General features: G+C 37.0%; 2 protein-coding genes across 4 annotated transcripts in view; one reads left to right on the top strand and one right to left on the bottom strand.

The window, feature by feature from the left end:
- Positions 1–19,131, bottom strand: part of HS2ST1 (heparan sulfate 2-O-sulfotransferase 1) — a 171,780-nt gene extending 152,649 nt beyond the window's left edge. Inside the window, exon 1 of one of the 2 annotated variants that reach the window (XM_040470872.1) lies at positions 18,856–19,131. In XM_040470872.1, the coding sequence (XP_040326806.1) occupies positions 18,856–18,979 (124 nt within the window). In that variant the 5' untranslated portion in view covers positions 18,980–19,131. The remainder of the gene's footprint in view (positions 1–18,855) is intronic. The other variant, XM_040470873.1, reaches the window with a different exon arrangement.
- Positions 19,132–19,700: 569 nt separating this feature from the next.
- SELENOF (selenoprotein F) overlaps positions 19,701–26,666 on the top strand; it is a 58,562-nt gene continuing 51,596 nt past the window's right edge. Inside the window, exon 1 of one of the 2 annotated variants that reach the window (XM_040470876.1) lies at positions 19,701–20,018. In XM_040470876.1, coding sequence (XP_040326810.1) covers positions 19,935–20,018 — 84 coding nt within the window. In that variant the 5' untranslated portion in view covers positions 19,701–19,934. The remainder of the gene's footprint in view (positions 20,019–26,666) is intronic. The other variant, XM_040470875.1, reaches the window with a different exon arrangement.

Below are 26,666 nucleotides of genomic sequence, written 5' to 3'. Positions count from 1 at the left end.
CAAAATATTTCCATTAATTCTGAAATAATTTTACTTACATTTTTGAATTCTAAAAAGGTTTATAATCTTTGTTTTACCTTCTTCTGCATTTCTTCAGCCCTTTTCATGTGAACCAAATAGAATAGCATTATCAGGATAATCTAATCAACAATAACTTATTTCAGCTGTGCACTGTAAATTACAGTCTAAATGAATTCTATTCATTATCTAAAACTTAAAGGGACTGATCTCTTATTTGACAGAGATAAAAGAGTTGGCTGGTTATGGTGATGCTGGCACTGTTAATTGTGCCTGCCAACAACCTAGTCCCATAAACACTGAATTCTGTTCATCCAATGGTTCCTTGTCAACAAGCCATAATCACATTTTGACACACATTACTAGATTTTAACAAAGTAGAATTAATCCTCTGTGTCCCCTTACAGGCTATGTTCACAAGCTTTTTGACGAGTTTTTAACAGGAAAGTCTCTAAACAATCAGTACAGAACATTCAGATTCAGAAGGATGAACAAAATCTAGTGGCAGAATTGGTTTTATCACTAAAAATAACCTCTAAGTGGGGTATCAAGTTTCTGCTCATAAACATTTCCCTCCCCCACTATGGAAAACAATAAACAGCATGGAGGTTCCTCAAAAAATTAAAAATAGAACTACTCTACGACCCAGCAATTGCACTACTAGGTATTTATCCAAGGGATACAGGTGTGCTGTTTCGAAGGAGAACATGTACCCAAATGTTTATAGCAAGCAGCCCTATGGACAATAGCCAAAGTATGGAAAGAGTCCAAATGTCCATCGACGGATGAATGGATAAAGATGTGGTATATACATACAAGTGGAGTACCACTTGGCAATCAAAAGGAACAAAATCTTGCCATTTGCAACTACATGGATGGAACTAGGGGGTATTATACTAAACAAAATTGGTCAGTCAGAGAAAGACAAACATATGACCTCACTCATATGAGGAACTTAAGATACAAAACAGCTGAACATAAGGGAAGCAAACATAATATAAAAACAGGGAGGGGGACAAAACAAAAGAGACTCTTAAATATAGAGAACAGGGGTGCCTAGGTGGCTCAGTCAGTTAAGCGTCCAACTTTGGCTCAGGACATGATCTTGCAGTTGGTGAGTTCGAGCCCCACATCGGGCTCTGTGCTGATGGCTCGGAGCCTGGAGTCTGCTTCAAAGTCTGTGTCTCCCTCTCTCTCTGTTCCTCCGCTGCTTGGACTCTGTCCCTCTCTCTTTCAAAAATAAATAAAGATTTAAAAAATATATATCGAGAGAAAACAAAGAGAGGGTTACTGGATGGTTTGTGGGAGGGGGGATGGGCTAAATGGATAAGGGGCATTAAGGAATCTACTCCTGAAATCATTGTTGCACTATATGCTAACTAACTTGGATGTAAATTAAAAAATAAATAAATAAAAATTAAAAAAATAAACATTTCCCTCTCAAATTTCCCTCATTTTGATTTATTACTTAAGAGATTGATTTGGTTTATGAAAAAATTTTGGAAAAAAAATAAACTCCACACAGTGGTTATCCATGCAGAGGAAAAGAGGGAAACGGGTTCAGTTAGAAATACCAGAGGCTTTGACATATCTGTAATGTTTTATTATAAATGTGGAAATACATTAATACTTAAATAAAGCCAAATGGTGGGTATATAGGCTATAAGGTAAATATATGGTTAGGGGGAAAATTTCATAAATTGTTGTCTCTCTCAACCCATCATTCCTACCCCTCACCTCCAGTAAAAACTCTATGGCTAAGAGAAATTTTGGTTACAAAGAGAGAAGAAATTTAGGGAATATTATGCATTTCACAGGCCAGACACTTTATAGAAGGTAACTGGAACAGTGTCGCAGCACAACAGACAGGATAGGAAAGACTCCAGAAACAGGCAAGCACCCAATACGAACTATGATGTAATTTTTCTAAGAATCAATCAGCCTGGATCAATAACTGCCCATGGAGATGCTTCTAAAATTATCTTTAATATCATCTTTTTCCAATTCTACAGCAGATTACAGATGCTTGGGTCACATACCTTTGACCAGTGTGTGAATAGCTTATCTACCTTCCAATGTGTTTTTATTAGTCATCATTTTCCAAAGTCATATGAAAATGTTGGTTTAGTAAATTTTCCCATACTCAAACATGCTGAAATAAGACAGTCACCATTCCCCAAGTAACATCAGCTGCTCTGAATAGAAGATTAAATGTCAGTTTAGATCTAATTGGCCTTCCTATCATAGCCTATCAAATTTAGAAACCTACATGAAGTCACCTAAAGCTCTTAAACATGCAGCTTTAGTAAACAGTAATTAAGTATTATTAGAATCATGAAGCTATTTTAATAACGTTTGCACATACAACTTCAAAAATCTCTGTTCCAATTTTGAAAATGAGAGAAAAAGGACTTAAATGCATTTGACGGATTTACAAAACACCTTGTGAAAACATATAGCTGACAACAAATGTACTAACAGGGACTTTATTCATCCCCTGAATTACAGAAGTTATGAAACAACCCCCCCCCAAAACAACCCCACTATTTTTCTACTTATGTTTTTATTATATTTTGAAAGTAATTTAACTGTTAAGCCTTTTAATCTTTTGACCAAATCCGGTTAACTTGCAGATACAGGTAGCATCAACAATGCTCATTTGAAGGTGACCATGGTAAACTCAAAAACATAATTTAAAATATTCATAATAGTCTTGTAACTATGGCAAGAATTTTTAGGAGCTAATTTTAAAAAAACATCAGCATATGTTCAAAATAAGTAGATTCAGTCTGAGTCTCTAGAACAGAGGCTTTCAACCTTTGCTGCACAGGAGAATCACCCAGGGAAATGAAGCCCAGGCCACACCCCAAACCAATCAAATCAATCTTTAGAGGGTGAGACCCAGCCAGCACCATTTTAAAAGCTTCTGAGGTGACTCTAGCAAGTTACTAACGCTGAGAATCATGAAAGATTCTAACAGTATAAACTTGATTCTATTCCACAAACAGAAAATGCAAGCACATATATGATATGGAGCAAAAAAACCAAGTAGTCTTTTTTTTTGTGGTACAACACACGGTAACTTTTTCCTAAGTGATCCTGACATACTTCAGCTCAAATTAATTTTTCCATCACAAGAACAAAGTCAACAAATTGAACAAATAAGAGAGAACCCAAAGATCTGGGAGAAATGGAAACACCTTTTACAATTAATTATTACATAGAGCTGCAACTAGTCTGCACCCTGAAATAAGTGTGACATGAAACATTTATTTTTCCTAAGGACTTACATTTTAACTCTTGTTCTTAAAGAAAATAAAAGTACAAAAGCTAATGATGAAAATGGTTCAGCCCTATCAATGAGAAAACACCTAGTCTGAGAGCAAACCTCAAGAAGCCCTCCTACACATTTTATATGGCAAGAAATTTAAATTGAACCTATTTGCATAAACACTTCACAACTTTAAAAAAAAAAAAAACTTAGAAGTTTTACATATGCTCAAGAATTAATTAGTATTCAGAAATAAAGACCATAAAGAAACTCAAATCCAATCTCTCCCTTAAAGAGTCTTCTACAAGTTCAATTCCTTTTTGTTTTTTTCAGAACAGCTTTTATCATAATAGTTTGCATTTATACTGTTTTGACATTTCTCTGTCAACACCTCTCTGAGGTGGATACTAATCAGTTAGCCACACATTATTCTCAACTCCTTATTTCTAAGGCTGAGAAAACTTACTCATAAGCAGTCACTGATTGGAGCCAAGGTGAATGATACAAAAGAAATACCTGAACGCTTGCCAATGTTCACTGTTTTTTGTTTTTGCTCTTCTACTAATCCACACCACCTAAGCCAATAAAAGGAAGTTATAATGTGAACATTTATCCCACTGTTTTTCATAACTGGGCTATCACAAAAGCTACATAGGGAGTCCTTGCCTTCCAAGGGAAAAAAAAAAAAAAAGCCCTGTCAAAAGAGTGTGAGTATAAAGAACTCAACTGGGAAAAGAATGAAAAAGCTTAACAGAAATGGACAGGAGGAATTATTCACAGCAACTTAATTGAAAGTGATTGATATTTTATGTATTGGGAAAGAAGATTCTCATTTAAAAAATTAAGCAACGGTGCTAGAAAATACCCCTATGGTCATACAGAAAAGTCTATGTACACTTGAATTTCAAATTTTCAAGCATCAGAACCAGGCTCAGATATAACAGATATTTTTAGAATTACCATATCTGAGAATTTAATATTATAATAAATATACTGGGGCTTCAATGGATAAAGTGGACACCATGAAGGAACAGGTGGGTAATGTAAGCAGGGATATGGAAACCCTAAGAAGGAACCAAAGGAAAACAACAAAGATAAATTACCATTAACACTGTAACAGAAATAAATGCCTTCGATGGGTTCATCAGTACACGGGACACAGCCAAGAAAGGAATCAGTGATCTTGAAGACATGTTAGTACGAATTCCCAAACTGAAAACCTAAGAGAAAAAAAAAAAAAAACAACAAAAAAAACCCCAGGGTATCCAAGAACTGTGGGATGATCACAAAATGTGTAACATATGCATAATGGGAATATTAGAAGAGGAAAACAAAACTACAGAAGAAATTTGAAGTAATAATGGCTGAAAATTTTCCAAAAGAACAGATACCAAATCACAGATCCATAAAGCTCAGACACCATGAAACAGAATACTGAAAATATCTACACTTAGGCATATCACTGTCAAACTACAGAAGAGCAAAGAGAGAAAATCTTGAAGGAAACCAGAGGAAATAACACCTTACCTAAAAGAACAACGTTAAGAATTACATCAGAATCCTCTTCAGAAACCATGAAAGCAAGAAGTGACTGAAGTAAAATATTTTTAAAGTGTTGAAAGGGAAAACAAACAAACAAACAAAAAAACACCAATGAAGAATTCTGCATCCCAGCAAAATGATCCTTCAAAGGTGAAGGACAAATCAAGATTTTCTCAGAGAAACAAAAATTAAGGGAATTTGTTACCAGCAGACCTGCCTGCAAGAAATGTTAAAACTTCTTCAGAGATAAAAAATGTTAAGTATTAGCAACAAGGTTTATATAAAGAATGAAAACTCTTACAGAAAGAATAAAAATAAAATAGCATTAAGCACATACACACTTAGATAGAATTATATACATATATACATCTTTACTTAAATGTATATATAACCAAAGGCAAAAACCCTAAAAGATGAATAATTTTAACTATTTCAAAATCACCATCTATGGCATACATAAAAATACCATGAACCAAACTAAAAGCCAATTACTATCTAAGGAAAGTTGTTAGTAGTCTTAATTCCTTTATTTTAATACCTTAAAAAAAAAAAAAAAAAAACATAGTGTGGGGAGGGAGAAAGTAAAAGACTTCTCTAGTGAATTTGGGAGATGGAACTGGGCATGCTCTGTTCGGTGTTACATAGGTTCCTTCCCATTTAGAGCCAGTCTTAACCTGCAGATGCACAGTTTTTGCTGCTCTGTGTTATAGACTTAAAGGAATGTATGCATTCAGGCCCTTGGCAAGAGGACTGCAGTTGTCTACAGCAGTAAATGGCTGGATAAATCTTAATCAGAGATGAAGCACTGGGAAGGCCATTGTGAGGACATATCTACACCAAACCTTCCAATCCAGCTTTATCCAACCAAAATTCTGATCTCCACCTGCAAATTTCTGATCTCCATCTGATTTCCTTATGTATTTGTTCAATCGGTAAAGAATTCAACAGGGTGGAGGGTTGGTATATTAATTATCTGTTCCCCAGACCCAAGCAGTTATCTCCAACATCAACCATGTTTTATAACTTCATCTAAATGTTTCGAAAACCAAACATTCACAATTAAAAGGGCTAGGGTGTAGGTATAGAGAAAGAAATGTACAGATGAAGAGACATAAAATTTGCTTTAAAGAAAAACAAAGAATAGTTCTTTAGTATATCAGAGAGCACTTTCCTTCTTGGACTTTGAGTATCATGAGGCATCAGAAGGATGGAATCACGCATGGATTTACACTATAAAGCTAATAAAGTTTAAACTTTCAGTTCATACACTTGACATGGTCCCATCCAAAAGTCGTAGGCATGATTTTATATCCATAATTTTGTTTTTTTTTCCTTAAAAAGGACCCCAGAAATTATAAAAGTTTGAGGCCTCACGAAACTTGAATCCACGCTGGATGAAACTCACGAGGGAAAGCAGAATAAAGTCAAATGCATCCTAGATTGGGATTTTAAATTTTAATCCAACTAAGGAGGTTCTGAAACTCATATCTTATTATAAGTATTCTAGAATTGGGGTGCCTGGGTGGCTCAGTCAGTTAAACATCTGACTCTTGGTTTCGGCTCAGGTCATGATCTCAAGGTTTTCGTGAGTTTGAGCCCTGCTTTGGGCTCCATGCTGACAGAGCTTGCTTGGGATTCTCTCTTTCTCTCCCTCTGCTCCCTTCGCCCCCACTCATGCTGTCTCTCTCTCAAAAAAAAAAAAAAAAAAAAACCTTAAAAAAAATAAATATTCTAGAGTATTACAGCTAAATGAAACAAAATCAGTACAAGTGGTTACTTCACAGTTTACCATAATGAAAGGCTAAAACCCTAATAAGTCTATTTCCCCTCTTCAAAAGAGAGCTTATCATTACACTGTTATATTAGCTATTATCATAGCAACCTAGGAAAATGTTTATGATCTGATGTTAAATGAAAAGATAAAATATTATAATCACTTTTATCTAAGAAACCTACATTAAAGAAACTTGCAAAGACTTGTTAGTATGTGTAATAAGGATTACCTTTTCTTTCCCCTTTATCCAAATAATCTATAATTACTTGTATAATTTAAACATTTTTAAGATTTTATTTGTAAGCAATCACTACACCTACTATGGGGCTTGAACTCAACCCCGAGATGAAGAGTCGCATGCTCCTCTGACTGAGCCAGCCGGGCACCCCTATAATTTAAATTTTTAAATTATAATTTTAAACTATATCCATAAAGAAATAAAAATGATCTTGTGTAGTTTTAAAAGTTCTAAATCCAATTCCATACAGGTCCAAAAATATTTTTACCAACTACATTATTTTTAATGTATAACTTTCTCAAGGTCACTACTTTGACAAATAATATTATTATTGCGTCCTATTATAAGCATACCATAACTGCATTACTTCCTTCAGAACTATGCTCAGAAGCTTTTAAGGAAGACAGGTGAACCATTTTAACTTAACCTAGATTGTTACACTTTTCCTGCCCTCTTCGGTCTCCTCCCTTGAAAAGAGCTCCCACTTATTATGACTCACAGTACTTGTGCCTTTAGTAACTACCTTACTTATTTCCTATCATTAATGCTGTTCTAATAAAGAAAAATGACTATTAGGCATTGCTACTTATTAAATCAGCAATCTTAATTTTATAAATCTTAAGTTTATATATTGGATCATGATCCTAGCCTAAAACAAAATGTTGTATGACTTCTGTGCATCACTTTATTTATTCAGAAATATTTTCATCCCCATCCAAGATAATTAGGTTGCTACTGCTTGGACTATAAAAGAAGTCAGTATATTACATCAATTAAGTAAAACTGTATGTACTATACCATGAATAAACAGAGGACTAGTAAGAAAAAATAAATAAATAATAAAAAATGATTTAAAAATATTAAAAATAAAAGCAACAGCTCTCCTCAAAACTATCTTTCATTTAAGCACTGGCAATTTCTTTTTAGCCTTTAATGTTAATCTAACAATACTTATTTTAAATCCTATTTGAAAACTGTAGCTTAAAAATGCCAACTGAATCCATATTTTTCTTAGCCATCATGGCTACGTGAATAAGTTACGAACCATTTTATCGGATTTTCTTGAATTAAAAACTGAATAAAAAGATTATTTACATACCATAAATAATCTTTTTCTAAATAATCAACATGGTCTTAAATTCTCTGTCAAAATGCAGTTAAATACTCAATACATATATGGTTCTACCTTAATGGATTTTACAGTGAAAACAACCTTAAATCACAGAGCATTATCACAAAGCATTTATGCTATAATATTATAACCTCATGATTAGATGCCCAATTTTCCCAAACAATCTTTGTTATTACTAAATTATTAAGAGTTTCCCACTTTGCTTTTATTGTGTAATCAAATGCAAGTATGGAATGCTTCCCTGATTCCCTAAAGAAAAGGCAGCAAATATGCTACCATTCCAAAATTTACCTCAGAGGCTGAAGCATTCTATTTAAGTGTAGTTGAAGGTTGAAAAGCCTCTGATGCTGTGTAAGAGTCAAGAATTCTGTTCTTTGAGATTCTCATAATCCCAGCATTAAAGCTATAAATACAATCAAATAAAAAATAAGAAAAGGTTGAAGTTCCTAAATTAAAGGATACAAAACACATTTTTTCCCCTGTATTTGAGAATATGACAATGAATCATTGTGGTAATATTGACAATAAAGGAACTATCATATAAAACTTGTTCCATAGTGGAGAAATAGACTTAGGTTCTTTCTCCCTCTACTAATTTGACTATCAACACTTAAAAAAATTATTTAGAAGCTAAAGAACTATTTTACACAAACACACACAGAAATTCCTGTCACAATTCAAATTTAATGTGCATTTTATAAAAATCTATCCTTAAACCGCCAACTTGGCAAAAATTAGGAGGAAAGACTGAAGAAACTTTAGTCATGTTAAAAAGGGCATTTCTAATTCTGTGTCTCCCTCTTTCTCTGACCCTCCCCTGTTCATGCTTTCTCTCTCTCTGTCTCAAAAATAAATAAATGTTAAAAAAAAAATTTTTTTAAAAAAAGGGCTTTTCTATAATTTTTATGAAAGTAAATAGATGTCTATTTTTAGGAACAATAATATGAACTGCCAGGGATTTTTACTCCTTCCTAAGAGGAAAAAAACAGCCTGAATGTCAAAACTTTAACTCCTGTAACATCATCATTTGATTTATATATCAGACGACTGTAATCCTGGTATAGGCACTGGGTAGGTAGGACAGTGGGCAAAGCCTACAGCAGCAAAAAAAAAAAAAAAAAATGTAAACTCAAAACTACATTACACTAAAAGACAACAGCAACAAAGAGAAAGTAAATATATTATTATTATTAACAATTTATAACTGTAGTTTTTATAGTTTACAAACATTTTCATTATATCATTTGAAGAGCATTTTATCTTCCCACTCTCTGAGAACAGAAGTAAGCACCATTTTTACTACATGCAGTTATACATATAAAACACTTAAAGTATGTCTAGTTTACAATAAGTATTCAATAAATGTTAGTTATTATTATTGTCTGTTACAGATGAAGGTTCAGAGGTCATGAGGCTTGCCACTAGTGGGAGAAGCAGAAAAACCACTGAAGAAACATGGGCACAATGGTAAAGAAGGAAGAAATTCAAGTCAAGTAAGAAAAAAAAAAAAAGACCAAAGCAGGGGCCCCTGGGTGGCTCAGTTGGTTAAGCATCTGACTCCCTAGTTTCGGCTCAGGTCACAATCTCAGGATTCCTGAGTTCAAGCTCTGTGTCCGGCACTGCACTGAAGGTGCGGAGCCTGCTTGGGATTCTCTCTCTCTCTCTCTCTCTCTCTCTCTCTCTCTCTCTCCCTCTTTCTCTGCCACTCCCCAGCTTGTGCACTCTCTCAACATAAATAAACAAACAAACAAACAAACAAACTTAAAAAAAAAAAAAAAGACCAAAAGGAAGTCAGAGTGTCATGAGTTAGATTAGATGGTAGCTAGTCACAGGCTTAATTAGTTAGGGCTCCAACCTAGGACAAAACAAAAAGCGCACTCTATGGCATCTCATCAATCAGACATTCCTGAAAAGGTCCATCCCAAATCAGAGAGAGACTATCATAATAATTCCCAAGTTCAGGATCAAAAGTCACACACACCCCTAATTTTCCTTGCTGAGAAATCTATCTTGAGACACTAAAATATCATTAGAAGCATGTTTGCCTCTTTTATTTTAATCTTCAAAACGTGAAGGACAACAGTGAATGGTTTTTATTCTATCCTATATAATAAAATGAAGAAGCTGTCCGTTAATCTATACCTTAAGATCACGTCAAGCCAGGTTTTCTAATAAGCTCTTCCATGGAGGAAACAATTGAGCTATGCTGGCCTTCTGCCAAAGGTGTATAGCACAGAGGGAATATGCAACACTTTATTAGAGATGGGTGTGTTTTGTTAAAAAACAATACTACGGTGAAATTAAAAATCCTGGCAATTAGAAGTAGATTTAATACAAAATAATTTAAATACAAAATAATCACAAACTTCTCAGTTACATTTGATCACGAATCTTCATGTCATTGGGGTGCCTGGGTGGCTCAGTTGGTTAAGCACCCAACTTCAGCTCAGGTTGTGATCTCACAGTTCTCAAGTTCGAGCCCCACATTGAGCTCTCTGCTGTCAGCACAGAACCTGCTTCAGATCCTCTGTACGCCTCTGTCTCTGCCCCTTCCCTGCTTGTTCTATCTCTCTTTCTCAAAAATAAAATAAGTTAAAAAAAAAAAGAATCTTCATGTCAAAACCAACTGCTGAACTAGTTTCAGTATGACATGGACAAAACTAAAACAACTAAGTCAAATGCATGGTTGAAAGAGGATTTTATTTATTTTAATTCAATAACTCAATTTACTCAAAGCTCGAACATTCTTCCCTATATTCAAAATATTGTATTTCTCATCACTGACTACTTAAGATATTGTCCTTTTACATCACACCTTAGAAACTGAAAGAGGAGTACCTGGGTGACTCAGTGGATTAGGCGTCTAGCTCTTGGTTTCAGTTCAAGTAATGATCCCATAATTTGTTGGATCGAGCCCCACATCAGAAATAAACAAACATTAAAAAAAGAAGAAGAAATTGAAAGAACCACAGATAGCTCTAATGAATCACGTGGCTCTTTTCTGAAGAACAAAAATAGGGTAGAATTTACAACTCTCTTAAGACTAAAGAATTCATTTTTTGCAGTAGGATTTTAGTTATGATGTTTATACAGTACAGCCAGATTTTTTTTAATTTCTATTTTTTTAAAAGTTACTGTTAAGCAAAATAGTTATATATACTGTAACAATATTAACAAAAATAACGCACATACTATTACTGGGCAATCAAAAAGAATGAAATCTTGCCATCTGCAACTACATGGATGGAACTAGAGGGTATTATGCTACGCAAAATTACTCCGAGAAAGACAAATAAATGACTTCACTCATATAAGGACTTTAAGATACTGAACAGATGAACATAAGGGAAGAGAAGCAAAAATAATATAAAAACAAGGAGGGGGACAAAACATAACAGACTCTTAAATATAGAAAACAGAGGGTTGCTGGAGAGGTTGTGGGAGGAGGATGGACTAAATGGGTAGGGGGATTAAGTAATCTACTCCTGAAATCATTGTTGTACTATATGCTAACTTGGATGCAAATTAAAAAATAAATAATTAATAAAAAAAGAACTCTGGAAGTATAAATACATACATACATAAAACACATACTAAAACATGAAGAAAATTACAGCAAGGCTCATTTTAGTTACTTAAAACCTAGTGAAAATCTTAAAAGCAGTCAAAAGAAAAAAAGGACATTATGTACAGCTGGACAAAAAGAATAATGATGGCAGCCTCATAAGAAACAACATAAGCCAAAAGACAATGGAACAACATATGTAAGGTACTGAAAGAACAAAAATATGTGTCAACCTAGAATTTCTATACCCATCAAAAATATCTAAGGCAACTAGGGACTTTTTCAGACATACAAAAGTGAAAAGATTTCATCACCAGCAGACTTTCAGTATAACTAATTTTTAAAAAATCCTTCACGATTAAGCAAAATAGTACCAAATGAAACCTGCATCTACACAAAGGAGTGAAGAGCAATGGGAATGGAAAATGAATGACTAAATATAAAGCAGGAACATTTAATCTCTTTAAAAGATAACTGTTTAAAATAAAATAATGCATAATAGAACTTACACGTAAAAGTAAAATATATAATAACAATAGCAAAAATCCAGGAGAGAGGAAATGGAAGTATAATGATTAAGGTTCTTACACACAACATAGTAAAATATATACCATTAACCCTACAACAACCACAAAAAAATAAAATAAAATAAAATCACAAGAAAGTGCACTGGTAGTAAGTCAACAAATGAGATAAAATGGAATAAACAAAATACTCAGTTAATCCTAAGGAAGGCAGCAAAAAAGGGAAATGGAACAGATGCAACAAATAAGAAACAAATAGTAATGCAGCAATGTAAACCAAATCGTATCAATAATTACATTAGCTGTAAATGCTCTAAACACCACTATTTACAATGGGGATTATGAAATTGGATGAAAGCCCCAACTATGTACTGCCTACAAGAAATTCATTTTAAATAAAAAGATACAAACCAGTTGATATCAAGAGTGGGAAAAAATCTACAATGCTTACACTAATCAACAGAAAACTGAAGTGGCTAATCAGACCAACCAGGTTTCAGAGCAAAGAATATTACCAAGAATAAAAAGGTTCATCTCATTATGAAAAGGAGGTTAATTAGTCAAGAAGACATGACATTCCTACACGGTTATGTACCAATCATAGTACCTCAAAATACATGAAGCAAAAAGTAACAGAGCTTCAGGGGAAAATAGACAAATTCACAATTATTATCAGAGACTTCAAAACCCCTCTTTCCATAATTAATGGAACAAGTACGCAGAAGGAAATCAAGGATATAGAACAACTTTACCAACCAACTTGACCTGACATTTACTGCATGTTCCACCCCCACAGCAACAGAATATACATTTTTCACGTTCACATAGAACACTTACTGAGACAGTTTATATGTTGAGGCATAAAACAAAATAAATAAATTTTAGGATTTATGCAAAGAAATTCAAAAAATTCAAATGTATGCTGCCCTCTTCTATAATACACAGTTGGAACTGGTAAGTAACTGCCAGCTAAAAACCCCACTTCCCAACCTCCCCCCTTGCATAAGGATAAAGAATTGTCTTCATCAATAAACTGAGGATACAAGAGGCCAAAAAAGTTCAGAAAGGGGGGCTCCTCACTCCTTTCTTGCCACTACCCAGGGATGACAGCAGAAAACTTCCAAAGACTGGATGGTAGAATTATAAGGCAGGAGGTACCTGAGACCCTGAATCAATCACCCATGTAAAGGAAAACCATCCACCAAAATGATCATTTAATATATGAATGGGGAAAAAAGTCATTTACTGTGTTTAGTCAAAAAAAATTGTGGGCTTTGTTTTAAAAGGAGTTAGCATCACTCTAAATCAGGAAGTTTCTAAAGAGGAGTGACATGATTTGATTTACATTTTAAAAGGATCACTCTAGCTGTTATATTAAGAATAGTCTGTAGAAAGGCAAGTGTGGAAGCATTCTAGTTAAGACATGGCAGTAATCCAGGGAAGAGATGATGGTACGTATCTTGAACTAGGGTGATAACAGTGCGAGTGCTGAGTAGTAGTTATATTCTAGAAATATTTGAAGATAAAGTTAACAAGATTTTTCTGACAGATTAGATGCAGTGTGTGAGAAAAAGAAAAGGCAAGTAAAACCCTGGCAACTGAAAGGATACAGCTGCCATCAACTGACTGAGATACGGAAGGTAAAAGATAAAATAGATTTAGGATGAGGCAGTGGACAAAGATATCAGAAGATCCATTTTGAAAACACTGAGCTTGAGATGTCTACTAATTACTCAAAGACAAATTCAAGTGGGCAGCCAAATTACTAGGAAATAAGCCTGAATTAGAAATATATATTCGATTGGGTAAGGGGCATTAAGGTTGCCCTCAACCCTTGTTGGGATGAGCACTGGGTGTTATACGTAGGGATGAATCACTGGAATCTACTCCTGAAATCATTATTGCACTCTATGCTAACCGGGATGTAAATTTAAAAATTTATTTTTAAAATGTGCCTTCAAAAAAAAAAAAGAATTATATATTTGGAAATTGTTAGCATATAAATCACCAACTAAGGGAGAGTAAATAGAGAAGAGTAAATAGAGAAGGTTCTTCTTATGCTAAGAGGTTGAGGAGAAAAGGAGAATCCAACACGGGATTCAGAGAAGTGACCAATGAGGTGGGAAGAAAACCAAGATTATGGTATCTTGAAAACCAAGTAAAGAAAATCTATCAAAAAAAGAGGAAGTGATCAATTGTGTCAAATTCTGATAGGTCAAATAAAATGAAGACGAAAAATTGAGCATAGGATTTAGAGAAATTACTGGTGAGTTTGGCAACTGGAGTCAGTAAGACAAGTTTTTAGTTATACTGCAAAGGGAAGACAAAATATGGAACTGAGGTTGGCTGAGAAAAGGGGAGTCAAGAGAAAGTATTGTTTTGGTTTTTGGATGGGAGAAATAATAGCATGCTCATAGTCTATTTCTGCTTAAGAATATTCAAGCAGAAAGAGAAGACATGATGATTATAGGAGAACAAAGGAAAACTTCTGGAACCATGCCTTGTAGGTTAGGGAACAGGATCAGGTGCACAAGTGACCTAACAGGCAGTTAATCCATAGTTAACAGGCAGAAAGGCAAAGTACATAAACACAGTTACTAGTGGGTGGGTAGGAAACTGTAAACAATTAGGCTAAAGTGAACCATGACTGTAAAGTCCAGATATGTGTAAGACCATGGCTCAAAAGTGGTCTTTCGGGAAGCAGTGTTTGAATATTCGTTTTTATTGCCACTCCACTAGGTACCAAAAGGCTATTAGAAGTCTTAACGGAGTGGTAGACAGACATCCTGGGGTTACCTTAATTGAGACCAACTATTTCTAGTGACTACTCTATGGCGCTAGATATCCTATCCAGGACTCCTAAGTGAGGCACTAATTAGCAATTCTACAATAACTGCATTCCAATTAATCCAAAGTCCTCTAAACAGTAGCTACCATGAGTTTTGCAAACAATTTCTACTTGCAAAAGTAGAGAAATCTATCATTCTTGGAACATTTTACAGATACCGCTGAACGGTTTCAGGCACTTTAAATACTACCAAATTCCAAAGAACAATGTCAACTTTAGTCCTGGAATTAGTTCATAAGTTTAGGGGGATTTTAAGAACATAGAGAGTAACATAATTTTCATCCAGTGAAGAGGATTACACAATCCATTCTGAGTTCCTGTCCTCATTTAAAAGATTATATCCTAATGTATTTGTAAATTCACGTAGTGGTGTTAGAAGTAGTCAAACAACAAACATTATTTTAAATGCTTAGACCCTATAGACAATAAAATTATCAAGCGTATAATTCTAATATTTATGTAACAAAGGTTTCATTGCAGTTCCATCAGTCAGCATTAGCTACAAGTGTCTCTGAAGATTTAGAAAAAAACTGCTTCGTGAAAGCAACAAATTGCAGCTCTAACAGCTAAGTAAATACTAAGCTAAGTAACAGTTTTCATTGATTCCATGTCATCTTACATTAGAAAAATTAAGTATACATTTTAATAAAATGACTTACATAAAATGACTTAAATACTATGTTCTTCAACATAACATCCCAAAGACCGTTTCTCCTAACTAATGTGTTCGTATCCTAAACGTAACTCACAAGCTGCATGTTAATATTAAAAACAAAGAAATAAAAACACACTTAAATACAAACCATCTACTCCAAGTCGGTGATTCCCACTATTAAGGGGATCACATATGCCTTCACAAATCTAATAAAAGCTGTGCATATAATTTCAGGGAATTTATGGGTACCTTGAAGTCTATATACAGGTCCTGTGAGGTTTAAAGAATCTCTAAATTAGTAAAAAACATGGAGTTCAAAATCAATTCTAAAACATAAAAAAATTTAATATATGAAAAAGGAACTATGTGAAAAAAAACTGTAACACACAGTGGGAAATGAATTATTTATTAATATTTGCCATAAGTGCTGTTCATTGAGAGAAATTACAATAAATCTCTACAAATATATGAATGCTTTAAAGAACTAAATGTAAGAAATAAAAATTATAAAATACTATAACAAAATCTAGAGAATGTACATAATCTTGGTTGGGGAAAGTCTTCAAGAAACAGAAGAAACTTAGTGGCTTAAATTGATAGATTTGCCTGTGTAAATTTTATAACTTTTGCATAAGCTAACAGAAAGCTTTACACTTACAGAAAACAACCACAGGCTTTTTTTTTTTTCTAAAACAGAAATAAACTATTGCAGTCGTTTCATTGGGTAATATAATTATGTTCATTATATGGATATAAACAAGGAGCAGACATTACACTAAACCAATTTCTTTGTGTCAGAAATTAGATTTTCTCAGAATTATATTCATTCTCAGCAATAAACGCAATTAAACATTGATATTACCATTTAAAAATTCTACTCAAACTGCTAAATCTTAGTGTAGCATCAGTGCAAAGCCCTAAGCAGGCTGGTCAATTAAAGAAGCACCTGGTGTGGAATCACACTTAACCTGGGTTCCAATCCTGATTCTGCCACTACTAGCTCTGTGGTCAAGTTATATAACCTTTGAGCCTATTCCCACATCTGTAAAAATAGTCTTCTATAGTGTTCTTGGAAGATTACATAAGAATATCCTGTATGGAAGTGCCTAGTACAGAGTCTGATTATCAACTATGCCTTCTCTGCATTCCTTCCCTAAGATTACTAACTGGTAACATCCGTTTTAGTACTGCTTTTTATAAGACTTTTCTTTTTAAAAAATAAAAACTAGTGATATAAAGTTATACATTTTATTTGCCATGTTTTTGCAGCTCCAGAGCATTATTAGTTCCTTCAAGTGTTTTGTATCTGAGCTCCTCTTGTTAGCTTATTTTTGAGTACTTGGTTTGATCCATATTTACTCTTTCTGATGTAATTTAAAGGTTTCTTACAAAATATAATGAAAAAAAACCACATTGTTTTCTACCCGTGGCTTTCTACATGTTAAGATAATCCTCTTTTTAAAATAACTTAGGTTGTGTCTATGGAACCCACTTTCAAATATTATGAAGAAAATCTGAGGCAAAAAAGGAACATAAAAAAGTGAGGTTATCCTTACCAGCGTAATGTGTCTAAGAAATCTAAATAGCAATATAACAAAGAATAAGTACAAATCTAAATTTTAATATGACTTTCAAATTTCTCCAAGAGTCATTTTTTTTCTGTAAAGCTGGGTCATTAAAGAGGCCAGAATATGACCCTGAATGCTGCGAAGTGTATCCAAACAGAAAGGAAAACTGTACTGGCCAACCTTCAATATGTAAGGTGAACAATTTTTCCATCATACAACATACATATTAATAAAATCATGGTAAATAAATGTGATCTCTCTTCAAAACCGTATAGTTTTACCCTAGAGTTCAGGACTGGAATTATCCTTAGCTCCTCCTTCAACTTTAGTTGCACTTCAGTTAGATTTATCTGATGCTCTTTGATTGACTGCTCTTCAAAATGTTTCCAAGGCTTTCTGCAAAGTCTGCCAAAACTGCACATAGGAAGCTATACTTGTAACAATTATTTGCTAATACATTTTCCTTAATATTAATAATCACCCACAGCAGCACCTAGCTGTTCCTCAGTGTAAATGATTTTGCTGCTGCTATTTTATTGCTTGCTTCTCAAAAAGTATTTAAAACAACAGGTGAAAGTGTACCCATAAAAACACTACATTTCTTTTCCATATTCAAATTATAGCCTCTTGAGCTGATTTTTAAATGCCGTGTACATTTTTTAATCAAAATGTATTGCAGACATTCTTTTAACACTCCCTCTACATGCAAAATTCCTACCAAATGCCAAAGTTCCTTACTAATCTGAAAGTACCTATTATCTATGCATTTTTCTGGTCTTTCACAACTTCATACTCCAACTATTTTGTACTTGAGACCTCTTCTCTCATTAAAGTAATCACTGTTAACTCCTTAAGATACTTAAGGATATGGTTAATTGATTGTACAATCTTACTTTTCCTTCCACAAACTTCAATCTAACTATAATTCCCCTTTAGCGTTCCCTCTTCTTCTAAATTCATTACATCAACATTGCCGGGAACCACGTACATCAACATTCCTATTCTTAAGCCCAAAATATTAACAAAATTCAGCTCCACTAAAAAAAGAAAAAAGTTTAAATGCCTGTATGCCTCCTTTCAGTACCTCACTGAAAAGCTTTTTATTTGCTTTCCTGTCCTACCTGGCAGCCTATTTCCCCCGTCAGTTGTGTGGTCCCCTGCTGCCCCCAGCACAAGAGTGCAACTCACTACAGTGTATTTCTTCTACTCACCATCATTCCCAGTATCTCCCTCCATTTCTGAGCATCTTTCCCTTCGTGAACCGCCCCATCCCCAAAAGATCTGTCTCCAGGTGCCAACGTCTCAATCGGCACACCCCTGGACTGGCACTGCCAGGGCTTTCGGCAGACTCAAGAAAACACGCAAGGCTGAGCGTTTCTGCCTCCTCCAGCAGTTCCCGCTCCCTACTGAGTTCGGTCTTCTTCAGCTGTCTCCCCCTTGGAATGCTTACTTTGGGTAACCCTTAGGCACGGGAAAGCCCACCCTAGCAACCTCTGCCCCGTGACCTCGCGAGCCCAGCACGCCACTCAAGCTTAATTCACACCTTTCTTGGAGCTTGTGTTCTCGCTGCCCCCAGTCCTAGCTCTGTTTGCAAGCTCTTTCAGCTTCCTGCCCCCGAGCCAGACCGCAGGTTAGACGAAAGCCCACTTGCTCGGGTTGCCATTCTTCCCTGGCCCGACCCCTTCTATACCACTCAGCCCCGAGTGGCTCTGCTCCTTACCTAGCTTCGATCGGGACTCCTCCAGTTTCTGGATTTGGTTCTCCAAGAAGAGCATCGCCACTGCGAAGGCCACCACCGCCAGCAGCTGCAACTTGGGCGGCATCATAATCCTAAGGAGCCCCATGAAACCCGCTGCTCGGGATCAAGACATACCGCGGGGGGCGGGGAGCGGGGCCCCGGAGGCGAGTGAGACGCCGGGGGAAGCCCACCGAGCCGGGAGAAAGGCAAGGAGAGCGCGACAGCGAGAGAACCACCGCAGCGACCCCCCTTCTTGCCTCTCCAGTCCCCCGCCCCCAGGCGCCAGCACCAACGCCGCCGGTGCCCGCTTCTCCTGGACCGACTCAACGGTCGCCCCCTCCAAAAGCCCGCGCAGCAAACACAGCGCGAAGCGGCTGCCGGGCTCTCGCCTCTCTCTACTGCCTCAGTCCCCGACCCCCGCGCTTGCCTGCCTGCCCGCCTCCTTCTCTTCCTCCCTTCCCTCCCTCCTTTGCTCGCGGCCGCGCGCTCCTCCGCCAGCGCTGCGGCTGCGGCTGCGCCGCCCTCGGCTCCGCCCCCTGCCCATCCCCCTCAGCCACCACGCGCACGCATCCACGTACGCTGCTCGGCAACCAGAGGCTCCACCCTCTGCTCCCGTTCCGTTGTGCCTATTGGACCGAAGAACCCCGGAGCTTTGCTCTTGGTTCGTGTTACGGTTGGTTTCCTTTGCCGCAGGTGTCAACCAAAGCGACATTCGATTGGGTAAACTTGGAGAAGGAGGCAGGCCTAGACTGCCAAAGGCGGAGCTTCTTGGCTGCTTGACGAAATGTCGTGAATAAAAGGAAGGAACGCGGAGCTTCACAAGTTTGGGAGCTTAGGAAAATGCCTGATAGGGGTTATCGAAAGGACCCAGCGACTTTATATTTATATGAAATATAAAGGTATTCGACCATCTTTAAGCTTCCATATACCCTTAGGTAATACGCGTCTCTGCAGAGTAAGAGATTTGATGGTAACGGCCATTAGTAGCCTGTTTTGGATCAGGCTCTGGAGTGGACGCCCCTAGCTGCGGGGTCCTCTGGGCAGTTGGAGACCTACGGCGGATGGTAGCGATGGCGGTTGGGCCTGGTGGATGGCTGGGGCCGGCGTTTGGGCTGCGGTTGCTCTTGGCGGCTGTACTTCAAGCGGTGAGTGAAGATCATCTCCGCGGCATCCTAGGCGCGAGTGGGGGATATTGCTCTGAGGAAGACGGAACATTCAGTACTGAATGGGAGCCACACTTGGAGAGGGTGGGAGGTCTGGGTTTCCTTAGCCACCGCTGTGGCCGGAATGCTACGTGGCTTCATTCCTGATTTGATGTTTTCCCTTTCCCGCCCGGGTTTCTAGCGGTTCTTTCTCCTGACTTCAGAATATCTTGAGTAGTATTTATCTTGTTTTGCAGAGCTCCAGCTAATAACAGTCTGTAAACCACACAGTGAGGCGGGGGCGGGGGGGGCCTAGGGGGGAGGCAATAGACCTTGGAAAGGAATGAAGATTGTTTTTAAATGGACGAAATACAAGGGACTACCTACCGTTCCTTGTGACAAGGCTCCCTAAATCTTAGAAGAAAGCCCCAAGTCTTTGGTTCAGGGTACATTTTCTGTTTACTTTTTCCCCTGAATTGTTAGTGGTGTCTAATTCACTGTTAGACAAACCTTTTTATCTCTGATATGTTATTCACGTGCTGTTGGGTACGTTTTAGTGCCATTTGTGGTTTTTGACGTTTCAATTAAAGGAACTACTCCGTGGTAAAGCACAATTTTTTAAATTGATTTTCTAAAATCGATAGCCTTCATCTCGTTTAAAATCGGGCAGTGTTAACTTTTTTATTTAGTTTTTCTCCATTAACACAACAGATGCGTTCTCAATCTTTGAACGGGATAGAGCTAATTTTGTCTTATTTTTCTGTTGGGTTAGGTACAACTTAATATTGGTTAATTCCTCTCAAGAATCTTGCAGTCCATGTTTTGCTATGTGAATGAATAACTTTTTTTTTCTAGGCACTGTGGGAGCCTTTATATGCTTCATTAATCAACGTAATTCTTCAGGTGTTTATTTTTCTGAACCTGCTGAAAATTTTTCTCCAAGGAGACCTGGTTTGATTGGTTTATCCAAGGTTTGAGGGAGTTAGGACCTATACCGAAGGCTTCTATAAACACCCCTGCTTTACTTTCCTCAAAGAGTTTGAAGATCCTGGGGCACCTAGGTAGCTCAGTGTCCAACTTCAGCTCTGGTCATGATCTTGAGTCCTTGCGTTCAAACCCTTCGGGCTCTGTACTGACAGCGTGGAGCCTGCTTTGGATTCTATGTCTCCCTCTCTCTCTACCCTTGCTCCTGCTCTGTCTCTCAAAAAATACAATAAAAAGTCAAATTAGAAAAAAAAAGGTTTCAAGATCCTGCCTGTTTTTGCAACCATACCTAAAAGGTGGATTTTTTACTTCTCTGATTAATATTACGGTACTCTGTTATTCAGGCATTTGGTGCCTTAGAAATTACTGAAAGACCCCTCTCTGAACTTTGTACTGGAAGTTGGTTTTTGTGTTGGGGGGGGGGGGGGGCTGTTTTGTTTGTTTTTTTGCCTATCTTGGGTAATTTGAGTCCACCATGCAAAGATAAGGAATAACATTTCACGTTGACTTCCCCTCATTTCACTTTAATTATCAACTGCTGTGTAACCACCCCAAAACTTAGTGGCTTAAAATAACAAGGATTTCTCATAATTCTGTGGGTCAGCTGAACTGCAGGGTCCAAGATGGCTTCATTCTTAGTTGGTGCTGTTAGCCAGGATAACTTGGTTCTCCTCCATGTGACCTCTTGGCCTCCAACAGGCCAGCCCAGCTTCTTTTCATAGCAGTCTCCGGGCAGCACTCCTAAAGAGCAAAAGCTGCAATGCCTCCTGAAGCCCAGGAGGCATTTACATATTATTTTGAAATTACACATATCACTTCTACCCCACAGTATTTGTCAAAACAAATCATAGGGCGGGTCTAGATTTCAGGGATGGAGAAACAGACTCTACTTCTAAATGGGAGGAGTGATATACTCCTCATATGTATATGGAAATATACATATCAGGATAGGAGGAATTTATGGCTATTAAATAATCTACCACAGTGACCACAGAATTTAAGTCAGAAAGTTGGATATTTGATTCTTTCCTTTCTTTACATCCCTCACATCAGGCAATTGCCAAGTCTTGTTGATTTTACTTCCTAAATCTCTCTCAAATGCATGCACTTATTGTTAATCCCTCATTCAGGCCACCAGTATCTCTCTCCTTAGCAATAACAGCCTCCTGGCTCACTCTTATAATTATCAGAACCTAAATGGTTGGCTTTGCCAGCTTCCCAATTGCCCAACCCAGCAAGTAGTCATTTTAAAATTCTTCTCTTTCACTCTTTGAATCCAATTAGTCATTAAACCCTTAAAAATTTCCAAGCCAGTCCACTTAATTCTATTTCCATAGGCAGTACCTAAATTCAGGCCACTATTTTTGCTTGCCTGGAATTCCCACAACAGCTTCCTTAAACAAGGTTCCCTATTTCATTTTCCCCCTTTTTAGTTCAATCTTTATGATGCATCCAAAGTCATCTTTTTAAAACTTAGAACTGTCATTATTAAAATTCAGTGGTTCCCTGTTGCTTTTAAGGTGGAGTCTATTTTGAACATTTCTTAACAAGGCCTGTTTCACCTGATACGTATTTGTCTAGCCAGGTTTAATTCCCAAATCTTACCTCTACTGCGAGAGCCAAAAGGTAGAGCTGAAGAACTGGGGTCATTTGTTTTAGCATATCTCCCATACCACGCTCTCCCTCACCAGGCCTAAAGTAGAGTATTTAGATAAAATGCAGAGCTTAATTTACATACCATTTCTAGATTTGCAAAGCCAGGTGTACTCTCTCCCTCGCATATTCTATCATCATATCTTGTACTCTGTTACACAGATGCACAGTCTTAACAGCACCATAACTCTGTGCACTCCCCCAGCTCCTGTGCCAATTAGATCGTACCCAAAGAGAATACAGAGACCTTTTTGGGGGCTGTTTTTTTATACTGTTCCTCGTATGTATTCATTAAAATCCTTCTGATCATTAAAATCCTTCTGACGTGTGGATGGCTTCCTAGTTCACTTGTGTTTGTTCCTTGCTATCAGAATCCTGAGGATATCTGTAGTTTGTGTAGATTGGTGATGAACCCCACCCACTCCCACAAATGCAGGATGACTCCAAAAATAGAGAGTTCTGAGGAATTCACCCTTGTTGAAATAATTGTTAACTTCCCTAAGGTGTATTTCTGTCTCTTCAGTAATAAGTAGTATTTTTAAGAAAATAAGTCAATAAATTCCTTGAGAATGAAAAGGGAAGCATGGAGGGTTGTTGGTAAAACACTAAGAAGTTAGAAAACTGCATTTCCCAGTTAGTCTAAAGCCGGGGGGTGGGGGGAGGCCAACTAGAATAAGTAGTTGGCAGTGGTAACAATAAGCCAAATCTTTGGAACCTGACAGATGAATGAAAAGAGAATGAGGAAAGAATTCCTTGGCACCTTGAGGTTGAGCTGCTGGGTTGGTTAGAGGATTTAGCTCCTTCTTTATTTAAACCTCTGAGTCCTTAGACTAGACAAGTTTTCATCACTGTGCCATTGTAGATCTCTAATTTAAAGTTAATAGTAATGCACAGTTATCAGCATTCCAGTGAGGTGACATCTGGGAGGATATAAAGTGATTTAATCTGAAAATACATTCTGAATATGCTTAAGCGTTAGAAAAGTAATAGTTGAGTATGGCCTACGGGAGCTGTTCTCTGGGGCACCCAGAACTAAGTGGTATTCAAGTCTTCATTTAGCTCATTCATAATATTTCTTCAATATTTTGAAAGGCACTATATACCCAAAGCAGTACAGAATGATACTGTATATCTTTAATTCTGAAACATAACACTTCATTCCCCTTTTCTTCACAGGTTAACACCTCCATCAGTCTGGGGGACAGGATTATAATTGCCAGCATTTTTGTTATTATTCTTTGTGGTACATACAATAATGGTGCATCATGGAGTCTTTGAAATGGTGCATCATGGATTCTTTGAAATAGCTCATAGTGAGGGTTTTGAGGGCCAATCAGGATTACAATCTTGATGCTGCCACCTCCTGTGTGCTGTGTTATCTTAGATTACCTTAACTATCCTAAGCCTCTATTTCTCTGTAAAATGGGGATAATAACTACTTAAGAGAGTGGTTGAGATTGAATGGAGTAATATAAAATGCTTACTAGCAGAATATCTGGTGCTTTGTAAGAGCTTGCTATAATGGCCATGTTTCTGGTATTTATTTTCATAGGGTTGATCGATAATCCCATCCCTTTGGTTTAGTCTCAGATTTGAAATCCGTTCACAATTATATGAGAAACTTATGAGTTTTCTGAGACTAAGGGTAAGTTAAGAGACAACTATTCATATGTATGTATAGTAAGTTGTATATACCAGACTTCTGCCTGAATAGGTAATGTTACAATATGGTTGATTCAGTTTCCCTGACAACAACCCTCATCTAGAAAGAAATAGTGATACCAGAAAAATCATGAGTAATGCATGAAGGAAAGAATGGAGTCTTTTAGCTTGTCAATCCTACTTTGAATTAGGGAAAGTTAAACTTAAATGGTTATCCCAAACAGGGTTATCCCACCCTGTCCTTAGAATCTGTGTCTTTCTTACAAGTGTGGCCGATTATTTTAAAATTTAATGTGTGGCCTTAATGTGGCCATTTAAATGTTGTACAGTTTTTGCTAATAAAAAGGTCATCATACATTTATAATTTTGAACTCCTATATTATTTAGCATTTGATATTTATTAGTGAAGTACTAAATATGTTCCGATCTCCTTAGATTCAAAGCATTGAGTCTGCAAAACTAATGATAGAAGAGCTAGAAAGTAGTCCATTCATGAAACTCATGAATGTAACTTCACTACACTTGTCCTCTATCCTGTGTCTAATGATTAAAACATAAGTAGTGTGTTGTGTTTTTTAAGAAGGTTTTTAAGAGCACTGGAAAGTGGGAATAATGCTAACATTTATTAAGTACCTACTGTGTCTTGGCTAGGAAACTAGATGCTGCCAGTACTTTTTCTCCTTTAATCCTCAAAATGTTATGAGATAAATAGTAATTATTCGTATTCAGAAATTCAGAAGTAAGTTGCTCTGTGCTGACGTTTGAATCAAGATGTCATCAGACTCCAAAACACCTGTTTTGCATATTATGCCACCTGTCAGTAGGTGTTCAATAAATGCCAGAATAAAACCAAATAACACAACTGCATGATCATTCGAGATTTTTGTTTTGTTAAACCTGCTTTGGCAATAACAATTTCTTGACATTTGTTAAGCAGTTCATAGTTTCAAAGTGATTTCACTTTTATTGACTATTTTAATTACCATGGCTGCAAAACAAGTCACCATAAAATATAGTGGAATAAAAAAAATTGTTTTGCTTTTAGATTCTGTGGGTGAGCAGTTCAGACAGGGCACGACAGGATGAGTTGTATGTTCCATGGTGTCTCAGCTGAAAGACTAGGGTCTGAAATAATGAAGATTCTTTTCTCCTATGTCTATTAGTTGATGATGGTTGTCAGTTTGGGGCTTCAGTTGCTATCTACATGGGAATCTCCATGTTATCCCTCTAATTTAGGTTACCTTACAGTATGGTGTCTAAGTTCCGAAGTTGAATGTTCCAAGAGAGACAGAGGCACAGAATGTGGGACCAATAGCCATGCTGTTTCCTTTTTTATGACCTACCCTCAAATTACATAGTATCACTTCTTTTGCACTCTGGTCAAATCCGTCACAAGCCCCTGCCCAGATTCATGGGGAGGGAAAATAGACTCCTACTCTGCAGTAGAGGACTGCCAGTCACACTGTAAGAACATCGTGTGGGATGATGCATGTATGTTCGTGTGGCCATCTTTGAAAAATACAAATTAACCTGTGAAGTAGATCAAGCATATCACTCTACTAATGAAGAAATACTTTATTCGTAGTAGAGTAGCACGTATCTTAGGTGCCTCCCATAAGACTGGGATACTTGATCTATTTGAATATTATACACATCCCACATTATTACTGAGATAAGGTAAAAGATGTATAAAGTATCAAATTAGGGTATTGACTAACACAAGACCAGTGGGATGATCAGCATTTTGGGAGAGTATGCCAGCACTACTTAGTTTTTATATTGGCAGATGTCCTTGGATTTTGATCTACCTGGTTAGCTTAGAAGGTTGACAGACTACATCAGCTGGTGGCCCAAATCCAGCTAACCCTGTTTATGTAAAGTTTTATTGGAACACAGACACCCACTCATTTGTTATTTTCTGTGACTGCTTTTGTGTCGCCATGGCTGAGTTGAGTAGTTGCAACAAAACCATTTAGCCACCAAAACCTAACACAATTACTTATCTGGCCCTTTACAGAAAGTTTGCATACCCTTGGTCTAGAAGATGAACCAATTGCAGTCAAACAATCTGAAATTCCTCTAGACTTGAGGCTGTAGTTTTGACCAATTCATTTGTTCAGTATACGTGAGAACTAGCACAAGTGCTATTAAAACAGGTAACTTAAAGCTTGCCCTCAAAAGAGTTCACAGTACTAGGGAATCAGACAACTCTAGATTCACATAGTACAGTGTCATGAGTGGCACCATCTTAGACCTATGCACAGATTTCTTCCTCTGAAAAGTACTATGGCTAAAGATAGGATCTCATACTGGGGGGGGGGGGGGGGGGGGGGGGGGGGGGGGGGGGGGGGG

This window comes from Herpailurus yagouaroundi, unplaced genomic scaffold (genome assembly GCF_014898765.1).
Source record: "Herpailurus yagouaroundi ecotype Mexico unplaced genomic scaffold, PumYag 77, whole genome shotgun sequence".
Classification (NCBI taxonomy): domain Eukaryota; kingdom Metazoa; phylum Chordata; class Mammalia; order Carnivora; family Felidae; genus Herpailurus; species Herpailurus yagouaroundi.
The sequence above is the reverse complement of the archived record's forward strand: the minus strand, read 5'-3'. Positions and strand labels throughout refer to the sequence as shown.